This window comes from Berghia stephanieae, chromosome 2 (assembly GCF_034508935.2).
Source record: "Berghia stephanieae isolate SIO BIC M18660-M18661 chromosome 2, UCSD_Bste_1.3, whole genome shotgun sequence".
NCBI lineage: Eukaryota > Metazoa > Mollusca > Gastropoda > Nudibranchia > Aeolidiidae > Berghia > Berghia stephanieae.
The window spans coordinates 22,297,810-22,316,831 of NC_088361.1; the positions used below are offsets into that span (position 1 = coordinate 22,297,810).

Here is a 19,022-nt window from a genome sequence, read left to right on the forward strand (position 1 = left end):
TTGTTGGTAATACCTAGGATTTCTGATGGGGAGAACGTTCCATTCCTTAATGGTTCTTGGGAAGAAACTGTTTTTATATTTGTTGGTTGGATCAATCAAGGTCCCTTTGCATGTAAAATGCATGTAAAATGAGTGTTCTACAAAATGAGCTATCGGGACCCGAAGGGTATCATTGCCTAAACATTCCAATAAGAATCAGAAACAAAGGGATAAACCAAACACACATGTCAGGATAAGTCATTCAAATGGGCAAATGTGCCATGAAAAACTTTGCCAGAAGACAAGACAAGATAAAAATGCAATAAATGGTGGGACTTGATCCAAACTGCTCAGGAAGAGGTAGATTTATGCTTTATTTACTTAGTCATCGAAACCATTTTGAATGCATGATTGCATGAGGTAAACTTTAAAAAGCTCAACTTTTATATACAACAATATCCACTAAATGTGCTCAAAGGCTTTACAAAGAATCCCAGACAAACAGCAACACGTAACATGTGGAACGAGACATGATGCCTGTTAGGCGATATTACATTTTTTTCAGACAGAGATGCCATTAATGGCCAGGTACTCATTTTACACCTGATTATGGTGAGAGAATGTGAGTAAAGAGCCTTTTACAAGGACTCAACCATACACCAAGTGAGGCTGGAACCCATGACTTTCCAATTTGAAAGCAAGTGTCATACCACAAAACCACACTTTGTAAAATACATTAACTTTATTTTATAAATCATAAAAGAAATGATAATTGATTCTTGATTGATAACTGGCGGAGAGACAAAGACTTACATCTCAGTAAAAAGTTCCATGTATTGTTCATCACCCCGTCCTCCTTCAATCAGGGTGTCGAGCTTGGTGATGATTTCATTTTCAAACTGAAATAAACATTATCTATATATATAGAACTCAATAGACATAAAAACTTAAATCTTAAAACATTTCTCAACACCACTACCACCACCACTACTACTATCGCTACCACAACTATCACCACCACCACTACTACCACAACCACCACCAGAACCACCACCACCACCATCATCATCATCATCATCATCATCATCACCACCACCACCATCATCATCATCATCACCAACATCACCATCATCATCATCACCAACATCACCATCATCATCATCATCATCATCACCACCACCACCACCACCATCATCATCATCATCATCATCATCATCATCATCATCATCATCACCACCACCACCATCATCATCATCACCAACATCACCATCATCATCATCACCACCACCACCATCATCATCATCACCAACATCACCATCATCATCAAAATTAAAGACAAGCTTTCCAAAAAAAACCCCAAAAAAACAAAACAAACAAATACAACAAAAGCAACAAAAACCCCATATAAACTTACTTCATTAAAATTTCCTTGCAGATGCTTTGAATTAGGGATGGGTTGAATGAATTCATGATGCATCATATCAAAGAAGATGGGGATGGTGGCTTTTCTTAGCTCTGGTGTCATTGAAAGGGGGGGGGGGGGGGCAACCATGGAATTTGAAAGAAGAAGAATGGAAGCAGAATTGCGTCAACATTAATTTTAGGTAAAAAGTAGTAAACAAAAATGAGTACAACAGCTTTAAAAAAAACCAACAAATATCAAACACAGAACGTTTCGGACTCAAAACCCTTCTTCAGCGAATTACAACAGCAACATGTAACAAGTAGGACGAGACATAAGATAAGATAAGATAAGATAAGATAAAACTTTATTGATCCTACATGATGTCCATTAGGGGATATTACAATTATTTTTTTTTTTTCCGACAGAGACAAAGCTGTTAATGACTAGGTACTCATTTTACACTGGAGTATGGTGAGAGAATGTGAGTAAATAGCCTTTTCCAAGGACTCAACTATGAGATGCTCAGAGTAGGGCTCGAACCCAGGATCTTCCGATCCAAAGGTAAATGTCATACCACAAGACCCTTAATTCATCCCATGGAATAAATTTGTCTTTAGGGTCTATTCATCAGCAGCAAAAGTGCAGCACCGCAAATTGAGCTAGGGCGAAGTGACTTGCTCAAGGCCACACAGTGCAGTGGGCATGCAAACTCAATCCTTTTCGGGTACAAAGCGAAGACAGTACCGTTCAGCCATGCTGCCCCATAATCTGGCAACTTATTCCTCAGCAAATTTCAAACAACTCGTGAAGCTCAACAGTCTGTTTTGCTACTCTACAAACATGACATTTTTCTGTCATGATTATTATATATATTTTACAGTGAATGACATAATCAGTCGGATGGTGAAAAGCTTCGAACTGAGATAATGCCAAGTTTAGTTAGAAGGTCCTATTTTTATCAAATATGAGTTTTTGTCACAAATGATTAAATAAACCCTTTTTGTACATCTTCCGGAAATGTCAAAGCTTAATTTCACTTCTAAATATTTTTTACAGCCAGTGAAGTTGACAAAGTTTGAAATTTGAGAAAAGTTGCTGGATACCTTTCCCTTACATCTGATCATAACTTCATGAAAAATCACCCGATTTACTTCAAATAAAGATTAAAATGCTTTGGTGAGCATATTCTTTCAGAAAACGCAAAAAAATGCAAATCCAAAATTTTCACCTTCTGACTGATTATGTCATGCACTAACACATATTCGTTAAATTACATTACCTATGCAGAAATGTTCTTCAGATGGAATTTCAAAAATTATCAAATCATCACGACAAATTGGAATTGCTAATAATGTATGAATCCATAATTTTTTTTGAAAATTTAAATCAAAACCTTTCACATAACTATATTCATTTTGTAAATATCTTGTCACTTATTACGGTCTTATACCTGTCTCTGGAATGAGTGTCATCTCAAGGAAGGGGCCGACTAGTTGGGGGATGAATTTGATTTTGTTAGGACCTGAAAAAAACAACAATTTAATATAAATATATAATATATATATATATATATATATATATATATATATATATATATATATATATATATATATATATATAATCTGATGAGAGTTCATGCTCGAAACAATATTGTAGAAGTTGATCACAATTATATTTGAAATATATATATATATATATATATATATATATATATATATATATATATATTGGTAAAATTAATTAGGGATAATTAGGAGGAAGATTGAGCAGTAAGAGGAGGGAGGAGAAGCAAGAAGAAAGAAGAGTTCGTTTTTGATAAAGGAAATATAAACCTGAAAAATCGTCCACTGAAGCCTATGTAATTCTCACTCTCCTAAATCATTATACTGAGAGATGAACGTACCTAATTTAGACCACATTGACCTAATTTCAAAGCCAGCCTCACGTCTCATGTCCTTGTACCTGAAGAAGTATTTAAAAATTTATATTTGTATTTGTGAGGGGGAAAATGGGAGGTGAATTTCACAAACATAGTTATATTTACTTAAGACAGTCACCAACGTGACATCCTTTTTTTTTGGTATCAGAATTCTAATATGCCTGTGAGTGTCCATAATCAGGAGATACTCACTTATACCTCAGTCAGGGGGGAGGGGGCGTGGCTCAGTGGTGCGATCTTTGCTTCGTACCCGAAAGGTACCGAGTTCGATCACCCGCCACTGGCCTTGAGCAAGTTACCTCACTATAGCTCAATATGCCGGGCTGCACTGCGGCTAATGTCTGGTTTATTCCAGTCATCCCTTGGAATAGACATTAGAGACCAAATTCCCCGATGGGATAAAAAAAGGGAATTTATTATTTTTTTTATCTTAATGCTTGTCGAGTGTCTTACTCAAAGACACAATTATACATAGTTGAAAACACGTCATTGTTGTCACTCTGATTTTACAATAATTAGAACTAAGCAAAATGATTTTAAAACTCTGAATATGCTCTTAAAAATAGGAAAAACAATACGTGAACCATCATCTAAATCTGGTGGACCGTGGGGTGAACAAATCGCTGTGCATTGAGTATCAAGTCTAAATCATAAAACTGGAATCAAATCAAAATGCTATTCGTTAAGGATAATGAAAGTGTTTTTTTTCTTCTTAAACTGAAAAAAAAACAACACAAACAATAAAAAAAAAAATGAAAAATCACATTTTGCAGTTCTGATCATTTTTACTTTAAACTGTTTTAAAATTTTTTTTTAAACATAACTGTTGGTAAGGGACCCTTTGTAAAGCGATTTGAACACGTTAAGCGGGATAATCTCAAGGTTTTATATAGAAATCATCCGGCCGAATTGATACTGAATTGAGTTATGTAATCCACATATTCTATTCTTAGAGAGACAAGTTTTACTTGAGCTTTTATATAGCACAATATCCACTAAACGTGCTCAAAGCGCTTTACAAGGGGTCCCTGGCCAACAGCAACACATAACATGTAGGACGAGACGTGACGCCTGTCAGGCGATATTACAAATTTTTGGGAGAGAGACAACGCTGTTAACGGCCAGGTACTCATTTTACACCTGAGTACGGTGAGAGAATGTGAGTAAAGAGCCTTCTTCAAGGACTCAACTATGCGCCATGCGAGGCTCGAACCCAGGACCTTCCGATCCGAAAGCGAGTGTCATACCACTAGGCCACAAAGCCGCACGTTTTATATAGAAATCATCCGGCCGACTTGATACTGAATTGAGGAGTGGAATCCACATATTCTATTCTTAGAGAGAGACAAGTTATGTAGCAAATGGCTAGAGCTTCATTCATACCTTGAGATGATTTTGTTCCTTTTGGAAAATGAGAACATGTCAAGCTGCAGGCAGTCTTGGGTCAAAAACGCGATGGCACAATGGAAGAAGTTGTTCCACACCTGAAATGAAAAAAAATGATCCATTAAACTTACAAAAACATACAAAAAAGACCAAAAAACCCCAAACAAAACAGAAGTTTGTTTTGTTTGTTTTTAAGGGTTTTACAGCGCTTGCAACACATTAAGGTCATATGTTCACCAGTAAAAAGGAAAAAAAATGGGATAGTAAAAAGTTCTAGAATTACAATTAAGGCACCCAAGAAAAGGTAAGACAAAAAGGAATTGGTTCAAATAGGAAATAGATGTAGCACACCACAAAGTACTTTGTTTGAGATCACTAAAAGTCACATTCAGACACAAGCACAGGTCCCCACGAAGAGGAATACACTCAAATGTTTTACAACTCCCAAAACTAACTATACATTTGACTGTTTCCCTCTCAGCCAAGGCATCCGGCCAGAAACAAAAAAAAAACCAAGTAATCTCATTCTAAGACAAAGACAGAAAGCAAGTTGGAAAACAGATATAGGGTGTTAGAAGACACAGTAAGTACCTCCCTGCCCACTATGGGAAGTCAGCAGTCCCACCCAGCAAAAGTTCCTTAAATATATTTTTAAAATATGAATATTCATATAGCACAGGTCCGTATATTCACCATGTTCAATACGCTCCATATTTCTTCATTTATTCTTGAAGAACCCATAAGGAACAAATTTCCATTTCATAAAGTACAAGTCGATTGTTAGCAACCTATTTGTACAGATAGAGATAAAAACAACTGGAAAATGCAACAAAAACTATTCACAGGAAACCATTTTAAAAATTTCCTTCTGCCCCGATGAAGCAGTGAATTAATGATCCTACTCCAGAAAAAATATTGTAGGCAAAAGAAACGGTGAGAATACCGTAATAATCCAACGCTCCTTAAACAGTGGAGCACTCTAAAGATTCATGCACATCAATATCTTACAAAATAGATACATAGATGGATTGATAGATAGATAGACAGAAAGATAGATAGATAGATAGATAGGTAGGTAGATAGATAGATAGATAGATAGATAGATAGATAGATAGATAGATAGATAGATAGATAGATAGATAGATAGATAGATAGATAGATAGATAGGTAGGTAGGTAGGTAGATAGATAGATAGATAGATAGATAGATCGATAGATGGATAGATAGAAAGATAGATAGATAGATAGATAGATAGATAGATAGATAGATAGATAGATAAATAGATAGATAGATAGACAGACAGATAGGTAGATAAATAGATAGATGGTAAGAAAGATAAATATATAGACATACAGATAGATAAATAGATGGATAGAGAGATTGACTGAAAGTTTTAAAAGAAATCAGCATGATAAATCTTACCTGATGTTCAAACGGATTAGAGAAACGCTCGAAGATTGTGGAGGCAAATAATCTCAGAGCTCTCAAGATGACACTGGAAAGGAAACCAAACATAAATCTTCTTGAGTAAGTCATTCATTAACAGTCCATCAAAATCATTAAAATTTCTTAAGGAACCTCGAATACATTTGGCAAAATGTCATCATTTTCCGGTCATTCACCGCATATTTGTTTTCTGACACAGATTTCTTGAATGCCTCTTCTCTTGTTGATCCAGGTGAAGATCACAAATATCAAGTAAATCAATATGTACTATGTGAAAAATAATAATAATAATAATAATAATAATAATAATAATAATAATAATAATAATAATAATAATAATAATAATAATAACTAACAAAAACATAGAAAAAAAATCTAATTAAAAAGAAAATACAACCCCCCCCCCCCCCCTCCACACTTAAAAAAAAGGGAAATAAATCAGAATTCAGAAGGATACATACGAATTCTGTATCATGACAATCTCAAGCCAGTCTGTTGGGTACACCTTCCTGTTGACGAGGTCCTTGAACACACAAAGAATCTCCATCAGAAAATCGGTCAGGTCAAAGGTTGTGGGGAAGCTCTGAATATAAGACACGTAGTGGTCTTCGGTCATCTGCCTCAGGATGCTGATCATCACAGCCACACAGTTACCCTGTTAGAAATAAACAAACTGGTCAGATTGTTCCCATTTTTGTGACATTGTATGTGCCAACAATCCATGCTCAATGTAAATTGGTTGTCAAACATAACACTGTATTTCTCAGCCATTGTCAGCCCAGAACAGGAAAATGTTAACAATCAAGACATAGTCACGAGTGACAAAGCAATAGACAGTATACGCTTGTCAAAGAAGCTCACAACATTGCCATCCGGAAATATAACGGACCAACACACAAAACTCTGTGTAACCATGAACTTTTATAGTCTGGTTAATACAGTTTCGTGAGAATTACTCATAAACATGGATGGCAAAAAGCAATAACAAAGACCAGAGTGATGTCAACTTCACTCTATACTGTCTGTCTATTGTGTCGTGCTATGATCATAGCAAAATACACCAGACAGATGAGATGATTAATGGAACTGATCAAAGTCAGCCCATTTGCTCTAAAATCAACCACTGTATTTATTTACTCTTCTGATAAATCTTTTGTTTCATAGCTTCACAAGGTTTTATGTGATATACTGATGTTGTATGCCATAAAACCCATCAATAGGGTGAAATTTGATTCCACGCATCTCTTGACATTTTCGCTTCTGATGAAATCATTTAGTTTCATATCTGACACATGTTCTACTCTTACATGGTATATTATAATGTGGCTTATTGCTGGATGTCATAAACCCATCAAGGATGACCCTTGACCTCCCATTGTGGTCATTTCAAAGTGTCTTCAATCGCAATCAATATTATTCCCAGTTTTGTTTCCAGTCTTTAACCGTTAACTGCCGTGCTTTGGAAAACCTTGTATTTCAAAATCTAGCCAGAATATTCGTCCTTCAAATATGAATCGATTTAAATTACCCTCATCTTGGCAAAAATGATCAAACCTGGGACTTTGCACAAGATGAAGGTCACTTAAATCGATCAATATTTGAAAGCGAGTTTTCACAGGCCCAATGTTTAAATACACGGTTTTCCAGAGTACAGGACCTAGTATTAGTCTTGACTTGACAATCACCTCTACAACATATTGTGTACCATAATATCAATTTATTATGACAAATCACAGAAAAACAAATCTATAAAGCATTTGTATTTTGGTCAATATTGATGAAGCAACAAGAATTGAAAAAGTATATAATAAAACAAACAAATGAATATTAGTGTGAAATATTATAGCAAATGTCTATTTCGCAATGACTACTTATGAAAATAACTACAAGTAAAGCATCCGTAGTTCTCTGAAATCTATATATATATATAAGCATTGGAAACATAATTTTGTGAGAAATAAAGGAACGAAAAAAAAAGAAAGGAATTTTAAAAATGAAAAAGAAAACAAAGAAAAACAAAACACTTCACAACAGCTTGAAACAAAGTTCATAATTATTCGTGTTACTTCCTGTCTGCCAGTATTTAAAACACACGACATGGTCTTCAATAAGCCTGTAAACTTTTTTAGCATAAAACAGAAAGTCAACAACAAAATATATCATAAAAGATATAGCCACCAATTAACACTCAGAAAGCACTTGATTCATGCAAAACAAGAACTTAGAATTAAGAGAAAAATAGCAAAACCAACTTAACTAGGCAAAGACAGCAAATAGCTTTGAATAAGGAAGTAACAAGTATTTTATTTCACACAAGCTTTTCCCCTCCCTCTGCTCCAATTTCTAGAGTGTAAATAAAACTGGGGGTCCTGATAGTACTCAGTGGTAATGCTCTTGTCTCATGATCAAAGGGAAAAGTAAAAATCATGGTTGATGATAACAAGAAATGAAGTGAGTAGAGCAGAGACAGAGGACAATGGTTTTAACTCCATCTATTTCTCACCCAAAAGCGTGTAAGGTTTCTCAATGCTATCTGCTTGCCCCAATCAGTCTTTCGAAAAAAAATCATTTCAGTAAAATATGTGGGAAAGGAAGGCACAGCTAATGAGTGATATGTACAATCGTAACAATAAGCTGAAAGAGTTAGTGCCAGAAAAAAATCCCTGAATAGCATGGCACTACACTTGTCAGCGATTAAAAACAAATATCCTCACCAAAAAAGGATGGGAGCCAGAGGCTGACTAAGGAAAAGAGAGAATGGAATAGAAATATTCAAGTCATGTTGTATTCCTTTTCTAAGTCTGCTATGATTGAATTCAATGTGCATTGAATACTTAGGTCTGAACCTTGTCACTTTCACTAGTTTTTTCTTCCTTTTTTTTTAAAAAACTGCTTCTTGTTGCCTATTCATATCATTTGCAACGGGTTTTTTTTTAAAAACACCCTTCCCCCCAATTCATGTTGACTAAGGAAAAGAGAATAGAATAGAAATTATATTCAATTCATTTTTATTCCTTTTCTAAGTCTGCTATGATTGAATTCAATGTGCATTGAATACTTAGGTCTCAACCTTGTCATTTTCACTATTTTTTTCTATTCTTTTTTTTTGTTTAACTGCTTCTTGTTGCCTATTCATATCTTTGCAATGGGTAAAATATGAAAAAAACAACAAAAAACCCCAAAACTTTGAGCTTGCACAAAGCACTGGAATGACACGTTGAATGTTGTTTTCTGTGTCAAGACCAGTAGTATCATCTGGCATATCAAAACTAATCGAATAAATCAAACTAATATAACTAGACGCAGCTGATTGAATAAAATGTTATGGGCTGGATTACAGGTTTGTACGTGATAAGAAGGAAAATAAAGGGAAAATAGAAAGAAAGATTGAATGAAATGGAAGCTAAATTGGAGCAAAGATTGAATGTTGGAGAGGTTGAGATGTGGCATTTTGATCTGATTGAACATATTATGGCTTGCTTGTTACAGGTGATGATAAAACATTAAATAAATCTTGAAATAAATCAACTAACATTCAGTCAACATTTTTAGAGTATTTCGCGTAAGAGAATAGGTATACCAGAACAAATTGCCTTTCTAAAATCAAAAGTAAGTGAAGAAAGTGAAGGGAAAGATTGGAAATAGAAGGAATAAGAAATTTTGTTGAGTTTCAAACCAGGATTTTGATTTTCAGAAATCATTCAATAGAGTAAATTTACTATCTAAAAGGGGAAAATCTCAAGGACTGGCGTGAGAGGACAATGGCTAAAGACCGCTTCCACTTACAAAATGGGACCCAACGCCTCCGGTCAGAATCATGTTGGGGTGAATCATATTCGGAAAATTGGTCAGTGAATAATACGTCTATTCAGGCAATGAGGAAAAGGAGATACACGTTAAATTGTGATGAATAATTGTTAAAAATGAGACTTGGTCAAATTCTATGAGTTGAAAAGAAGATTATTCAAATCTTAGTGTCATCCCCTATATACTGCCAAATGACATTGGACTGAAAAGCTCAATCTCAAAGGCATCAGGATAGGAAACGACAAAGTCATTGAAATCAATAATGAATACTGTTTTGTTTGTTTTTAAGGCACTTGCCACACTATTAGGTCAATTAATAATAATAATAATGATGATAATAATAATAATAATAATAATAATAATAATAATAATAATAATAATAATAATAATAATAATAATAATAATAATAATAATAATAATAATAATAATAATAATAATAAAAAAATAATAATAAAAATAATAATAATAATAATAATAATAATAATAATAATAATAATAATAATAATAATAATAATAATAATAATAATAATAATAATAATAAATAATAATAATAAATATAATAATAATAATAATAATAATAATAATAATAATAATAATAATAATAATAATAATAATAATACTGCACACTTATATAGCGCCAACAACTCATGCAATACGAGTTCTAGGCGCTTATTTCAGCCCCAGTAAAAATGAAGAAAATGGGATAGTAAAACATTATAGATTTACAATTAAAAGCACACAACAAAAGTAAGACCAAGGGGAATGGTACAAAATAGGGAACTGGTGGAGATTCCAAGAGCATATTATTATTGTGCATAGTTTGAGATCACCTACAAGTCTCATCCAGACACAAGCACAGGACCCCACTAAGGGGAACGCACTCAAATGCTTAAATTGTACATTCAAAACAACAAATATATATAAGAGAGAGATGATTTACAAGGAAAAAAAATATCATCTCCCAAAACTTTAACTATACATTCGACGGTTTCCCTCCGACAAAGGAAAGGACAAAACAAAGTAATCTCATTCCAAGACAAAGAGAAAAAGCAAGTTGGAAATGAGATAAAGGCGTATAGAAGACACAGAAGGTGACCTCCCTGCCCAGTACGAGGGGTCAGGAACCCCACCCAAATGAATACTGTAATTAAGTTCCAATTGTTTAATTTTATTTGTTCAATACTATCCAGTCACAAAAACACTTCCTTCATGCTGTTATCTGTTAGATGGAGAGAAAGATAAAGGGAGTTAATGTGACTCATAAATAATCGTGTTTACTTGAAAAAGGCCAAAGGCCGAAACGTCGTTTGTTTTGTGTTGTTCCCTTATATATGAGTCACATTTACTCCCTTTATCTTTCTCTCCATTTTATTGACTCATTTAGGCACCTCTAGTTTTTGGTTTTTCATCTGTTAGATGTCATGTTAAAAAAAATAAGTGAAAATGTCTGCCCACAGCAATCAGCAGTTTCCCACAGGCATACAAGTTTGAAACTGAAATATCATCTTTTTTCCAATCATGCCATTATAATTACATGTTATTTGACTTTATCCAGATCAAATTATCAACTCATCAACTAGTTTTGAGTCATTCAAGTGCTTCGTAGCGTGGTAAATAGTATTTTCTAACATTGTATTATATATATTATCATCATGGCACAATCCATTTTCCTCCAACATTCAGATACTCAAGTTTTTGTAAATAACCAGTCAACTGCCGTACTCTGGAAAAACACGTATTTAAACATTTTACCCTTAAACTTGTCTTTCAAATATCGCTCAATTTAAATGACCCTCGTCTTGGTAAAAACTCTCAAACCTGGGACTAAGGAATACCTCGCGAGGTCCCAAATTTGAGTGTTTTTGCCAAGATGAGGGTCATTTAAATCGATTGTTATTTGAAGGACGGATCTTCTGGCCAAATTTTTAAATAAGTGTTTTTTCAGAGTACACCAGTTACCAGGTCAATTATTAAATAAAAATAAGATATAAAATGGTGAAATGTTTAAAAATTTGAAAAGGGCTAAATATTTTCAATTACGATTTGTGCATAGGTTTGCAGGATAGTAAAAGACTTTACATGGTTGGCAGATCCTGTTCAGCAATGATAATGAGGTGATAATCGGTTAAACTTGAGATAGTGATAGTCCGATTAAACACGAGATACACGATAAAAGCAAATCTGATTGGCAATACAAGAGGCCAAACTAAATTCTGTCTAATAGGCGATTGGTTTGGTTATAATGAAAGAACTACAGTAAAATGGTTAAAATAAAAGAGGAGAAATGTGCAAAAATGATTAGGACTGACAAAAATTGAAATTCAGTAACTATCATTGGGGTGTGAGTGAAATGTAAGACGATAACGTGGTATGGCTAGAGTATTGGATAAATAGACTATATGTGTGATGAGTCCAAAGTAGAAGAGTTCAGCAGAAGGAAAAGCTTGTTTAGTCAAAATTTATTGTCCTGTTACATCCCTCCTTACAATGAAACTAAATAAATAAAATAAATAATTAATAAATTAAATAAACAAATCTTATTTAATTCATCCCCAAGGGGACATTTGTCTTTAGGGTCTATTCCAAGGGAAGACTGGAATAACTCAGGCATCAGCAACAGTTCAGCACTGCAAAGTGAGCTAGGGCACAATGACTTGCTCAAGGCCACACGGTGCAGCGGGTAGTCAAACTCGGTACCTTATGGGCACAAAGCAAAGACTGTACCTCTGAGTCACGCTGCCCCATGATATAACTTGTACACATATCATTAATTATCAATCTAACACATAAAACATGGATGAATAACAAGAGCGTTTTATCCTCCACAAAGACATAAATTTGCAATCTCTTTTTTTTCAGCTCAGAATACTGGTCAGAACTACGACACAATCAAGTAGTTGTAGTTTCATTTCTCAACAAGAACAGAAGTCACATCGAAAGGGACAACAACAGAAAAGAAACAGAGAATATCTTGAGATCTTTCATTGAGAAAACTGGTATTCTGAATTTTTTTTAAAAAAGGCCTTAGCAGATTTGAAACAAAAACAATCATCTGTCTTCAAGTCATTTGCAATATATCATTTATGTAAATCTTGACAATAACAAAAATGAGACGTCGAGACACAGAGATGTAGATAAAAGTTCCATTAGACTATATTTATAGCAGCAGAATTTTTCATTTGTACTAATAGATGGAGTAAAAAATGAGATAAAAGAAGAAAACTAGGTGGGTTGCGGGATGGGGGGTGAGAGAGAATGAGAGAATGAGAGAGAGAGAGAGAGAGAGAGAGAGAGAGAGAGAGAGAGGGAGAGAGAGAGAGAGAGAGAGAGAGAGAGAGAGAGAGAGAGGGGGAGAGAGAGAGAGAGAGAGAGAGGGGGAGAGAGGGGGAGAGAGAGAGAGAGAGAGAGAGAGAGAGAGAGAGAGAGAGAGAGAGAGCAATCTCATAATCATTATCATTATTATCATTGTCATCAAATTAATATTACGATTATTATCATTGTCATCATCACATGCGTTCATAGAGTCGTTGTTAGGATGAGTCTGCTCTACTTACATTGGTGGTCTCAAACGACACGGACACAATGGGCGGGGGCTGATGGCCAAAGAATTGCTGCAATAGCAGGGAAGGAAGGAAGGCATAACAAACTATAGAATCAACAAATACAACACTGACCATGCTTTGGTTTCTCTCTCTTGTTAAAAAATGTTACGTCTATTCACACAAACTTAGAGAGAAAAACAAATGAAGGTTTTGATTTCAAAGTGATCTACATTTGCAAAATAATAATGAATCCTCAATTTCTTGGTTATTCCAATAACACCATACAGGCATTGTTGGAGAGTATACCTAGTATATCTGAGGAGAGTATACTTAGTATATCTAAGGAGAGTATACTTAGTATATCGGAGTAGGTGTTGAAAATAAGATTAACTCACTCCTTACCAGTCATTTTCATGATTTATACCCACCTACGAAAACATAATTGTCTTCACCAAATCTCAAAAGCAATTGGTTCCTAATATATGAGTAGCTGTGACTTCCATAACGTCCCAAGTCAAATCCTGATAGAAAATGAGTAAACAATCTCAAGCTATCTTTTGGACTCCATAGAATAGTCAGAGAAACTTTGGAGTATCCAAACACTCAGGGTATTGTTCTACGAGACACATAAGACAAGTATTTTCCTCTTTTAGTCAATAAATAAATGACACAAAATTGTAGTTTCCTTTCAATGATGAAAATGGGACTTAGTACGTTTTGAAAGTCGCCTCCTCATATATAATTTAGTTCCAAACAATAATCTTGGCAACAGAGAATAAAGACTTAAAAGCCATAACAAATTTTTGGATGAACAAAGACATTTGTTTGTACGGTAACAAATGTGACGATTGATTTTGCTATAGAAAAGGAGTGAGCTAATTTGTTTTATCTTCAAAAGTAGAAATCGTCCACCTATTTTAGTGTACTTCTTCTCGGAGCTAGAATCGTTTTGGTGAATGTATGCCTCACTTTGAAAACAAATTTCTCAAATGTAAAAATATAAAAATATGAACTGTAATTAAAAAGCACTCAGAAATGCTACAGTGGCGAAAAGTAAAACAAGAAAGAGCTAAAACCAAATAGAACAAAAACTTTTTAGATTTTAAAATATAAAACGAGCATTGCAAATTAGAAAGTTAGACCAATGACATCCAATAACTAAAGCTTACAGAGAGTTCTGGATAGATGTTAATAATAAAAACTGTAATTTATCTTCAAAAACAAGAACAAACCACCGTTTTAAGTTTCAAGAATTGAACAATGCACACAGATGCACTTTCTAAACCTTTAAAACATCATGCAAAAAAAAAAAACAAAAAAAAAAAAAAATTAAGGACAAACAAACATGCATTCAAGGGATGCAAAATGAAATATATCTTTCTCCTCTAACTTGTAGTTCAATCACTTAATTTGATCCTAATACTTTAAAATATTCAATGGCTGTGACTTGTGAAAATAATCACCAAAAAAAAAAAAAATATATATTAATAACAATGAAACTTCCTTCAGATATATGGCTTGTTTTTAGGGGTTTGCGACACTATTCGGTCATTTCCGGACCAGTAAAACAGAAGAGGATACAGGAAAAGTTGTATTGTAGATCTGAAGTTAGAGGCAACAAATAAAAAGTCAGACAAAGTTCACATAGGAAAAAGAGAATTCCATGACAATTCCTAATCAGGAAAATATTAACAAAATGATAGTGTACTGCTTCCATCTTCAATAAGTACATAACAAGAGATTTGTTAATTCCATCAAATATCATACCAATAAAACTTCAAGTATCACAAACCAGACACAGGGTTTGATCCTTGACCCCCTCAAACATGCCCGGTGGCCACCAAAATCAAACTTGTCCTTCCCTGAAATTCTGAACAAATTTCCCCCTCAAACATGCCCAGTGGCCACCAAAATCAAACTTGTCCTTCCCTGAAATTCTGAACCAATTTCCCCATCCATCTCTAATTCCAGAAATTAAAACAACTACAAAAAACTATCCAAGACCCTATATAGTTAAAATTTCACGATGAAAGAAATACAAAATTTCATCATCTGTCAAAAAAGTATTTATATTTCAATTGCACCCCACACCATCAAAGACTGGAACGTTCTTCCTGAATCATGTGTGAACACAAAAGATTTAAACTCCTTCAAGCTAAGATTATCAAACTACTTCAGCCTAACCATGGCTACCACATTCAACAACTCTCTCTGACTTTGAGCAACATTAAAATTTAGAAAATTGAAAGCTTGACCAAAGGATAAGAAACTGATAATCTGTACATCTCTGATAAAGTATTTTGAAAGAGATTTGTCCAGGTATATTTAAAATGCGTCTCTTTACGTCAAGCTGCTACTATGTCAGAATGAACTAGACGGAGAAAAATGGATTTTATAATAAAAATTACAAACATGAAGAATTATAAGCTTGTTTAAGTTAAAGAAATAAAACCTATCTTCTTTTATCTTTTTTGTTTGTTTTTAAAGGTTTTACAGCGATTTCGACACATTTAGGTCATATCAGCGCCCGTAAAAGGTAAGAAAATGATAGGAAAAAATGCTAGATTCACAAGTAAAAGCACCTAAGAAAAAGTAAGACGAAGAGGAATTGTTAAAATAGGGAACAAAAGTATGTTCCAAGAGCATACCACCAATATGCTCAATTTCAGATCACACTTAAAGTCTCATCCAGACATCACTTCCACTAAGTGGAATACACTCAACTGTTTACAAGTTATTTCAAAACAGAGAATATAACTATTAGTACATAGTGGACACATGATCTACAAGGGAAAAAATATATCATCTCCCAAAAGTAACACTATACATTTGGCTGTTTCCCTCTCTGTCAAGGACTCTGGCAAGGGCCAGGACAAATTCAATTTATCCCATTCTAGTACAAAGCTAGAGAGCAACTCAGAAAACAGATATAAAGGGATAGAAGACACAGAAAGTGACCTCCTGCTCACCATGGGAGGTCAAAAGACCTTACCCAGACTCTCTTCACTGAGAGATAAAGAGAGAGAGAGAGAAAGAGAGAGAGAAAGAGAGAGAGAGAAAGAGAGAGAGAGAGAGAGAGAGAGAGAGAAAGAGAGAGAAAGAGAGAGAGAGAGAGAGAGAGAGAGAGAGAGAGAGAGAGAGAGAGAGAGAGAGAGAGAGAGAGAGAGAGCAAATTTACTGATAAGATCTGATACGTAGAATACGGTATCTTAAACATAAAAAGTTTTATATAATTAAACTGTTGGTATAATCCAATTTAATTAAAGAAACACAGAAGACCCCTTTGCCATGCAATCAAGCAGGAATTATCACAAGTAAACAAGGAATGGCAATTGAAATCTTGAGGAAATAAATGTGGGACTGCAATACAAATCATAAAGGAGAGAATTGTAATCATCGACTAAACTGGTAGTCCAGTGAAATTGGTCTCAATTCTAGGGAAATCACATCTCATTACACATGTTTTGTAAATAATATGCAATGCACACGGTGAAGTAATGGCATGGCATTCAATAACATGAATCAAAAACGAATAACGTATTTTGTAGGAAAAATCAGTCGAGTGATGCAGATTTGCTTTTTAAAAAACAAACACATTGTCTGGTGTGACAAAATAATAATTCTAACTTTGGTCATTCCTTTCTTTTTTTTTGTGTACGTCATTCATTACATATTGATCCAAAACACACAAAAGCAGAGAGTATTGAATGATATGCTGTAATCTATTCAGTATCAAATGCATACATGGCAGGGAATCAATAGCATAATCTGTGAGACAAATAAAAGGCGGGAAAACTAGACCAATATTAACTTTAAACAGATTTAATTGTTTAAAAAATTTTTAATATTTTTGTTTGGACCGTATCAACTTGATTCATGGAAATCGTTGGTAAATCTTCACCCAATCAAAGTTCTTGCCACTATGACATATGAAACAAAACTTTCATTAAAAATCTATATCTTATTGGTTTGTCATCGATACCACGTGGTAGATGCATGATGAATATGGTAGCAAGTCATATTTCTTCACAGACTCATCATTTTTTTTTAGATCTAAGACCTGTTAAAATTTTATTAATTATGTTCCCGTCACTGATCATACAGCACATTTCCACATTTTCTATCTCTTTTGGTCTCAAAACATGCCAAAAACTTACAATACAGATCTGAACAAGTGTGTATGAAAGTGAAAGGTGCCAGACATAGCACTTGTTAAGATTTTTATCTTACACCGGTGCCTGCTGCCTAGTTTCTAAATTTGATATTTTCAAAAACTTAAATATGTCTCTGTCAAATTGTGCCAAGTTTTAAAATTGCATTCTTACTTATTCAACACTTGATCAAAAATCATTGATTTAAAAAAAAATTAAATTCCTGTAAAGCCAGATTTCACAGGACTCCATGCATGGATGACATTTGTAAATAACACCAAGTTTAAATGAAAATGTTGCTACTTTATGCTTTAAAAATACCAAACGATGATGTGAAGTTGAATGAAAGCTTCACAAAGTAATCAACAAATGATATAAGCCTGGCCTGTTGAGTTAATTCTATCCCATCATCCAATTTCATGTCAAATCCATTGTTGATTTTGAACATTATAAATCAACAAAGACAAATGATATAAGCCTGGCCTGTTGAGTTAATTCTATCCCATCATCCAATTTCATGTCAAATCCATTGTTGATTTTGAACATTATAAATGAACAAAGACAAATGATATAAGCCTGGCCTGTTGAGTTAATTCTATCCCATCATCCAATTTCATGTCAAATCCATTGTTGATTTTGAACACTATAAATCAACAAAGACAAATGATATAAGCCTGTTGAGTTAATTCTATCCCATCATCCAATTTCATGTCAAATCCATTGATTTTGAACACCATAAATCAACAAAGACAAATGATATAAGCCTGTTGAGTTAATTCTATCCCATCATCCAATTTCATGTCAAATCCATTGGGATCTTGAACACTATTGAGGAAGTGATAACCCGAAATCTTCACACAATTTATCCTTTTTTGATCAACTGATTCATAAAGTCAACTTCAATACTGTTTATTTATTTACTTATCCATTTGTTAATGAATATATTTATCTATTTAGTTATTTATTTATTCATTTAATCTAGGGTTTGAACATAAAGGGGTACAAAAGATGTAGGTAACAATGATACAATTTCAACACATCGTTATTGTTTGTAAAAGTTAGTTGCAGATTATAAAGTAATTTTGCTATCTCTTTTCTTCGTTGCTACATTAATTCCAGTGATATCTTGTCACCAGATCACATCAGTCTGTGTCAAATCCATCATCAAAATACAAAATAAAACAAACAAAAAAAAACCAATAAAAACAAAAGAAACAGGCATCACGATCTTTTTATAAAAATGCACCCCCCCCCCCCCCCCCCCCCCAAAAAAAAAAAAAGAACCTAACAATAAAAAAAAACAGTGACAAAATAAAATTAACCTTCCTTTTTTATTTACATTATAGAAAAAAAATTGGGATCAAATC

The 19,022-nt window shown here is 33.9% G+C and overlaps 1 protein-coding gene across 20 annotated transcripts in view; it reads right to left on the reverse strand.

The window, feature by feature from the left end:
* Nucleotides 1–19,022, reverse strand: part of LOC144964520 (dedicator of cytokinesis protein 1-like) — a 98,221-nt gene that overhangs the window by 38,172 nt on the left and 41,027 nt on the right. For 8 of the 20 annotated variants that reach the window (XM_078898927.1, XM_078898919.1, XM_078898926.1 and 5 more), the window contains 7 exons: nucleotides 6,617–6,810; nucleotides 6,132–6,204; nucleotides 4,707–4,807; nucleotides 3,288–3,346; nucleotides 2,835–2,906; nucleotides 1,394–1,494; nucleotides 793–878 (listed from right to left, as the gene is read on the reverse strand). In XM_078898927.1, the coding sequence (XP_078755053.1) occupies nucleotides 793–878; nucleotides 1,394–1,494; nucleotides 2,835–2,906; nucleotides 3,288–3,346; nucleotides 4,707–4,807; nucleotides 6,132–6,204; nucleotides 6,617–6,810 (686 nt within the window). Of the gene's footprint in view, nucleotides 1–792; nucleotides 879–1,393; nucleotides 1,495–2,834; nucleotides 2,907–3,287; nucleotides 3,347–4,706; nucleotides 4,808–6,131; nucleotides 6,205–6,616; nucleotides 6,811–8,869; nucleotides 8,897–13,516; nucleotides 13,574–19,022 lie in introns of all 20 variants that reach the window. The other 12 variants (XM_078898910.1, XM_078898918.1, XM_078898908.1 and 9 more) reach the window with 3 other exon arrangements.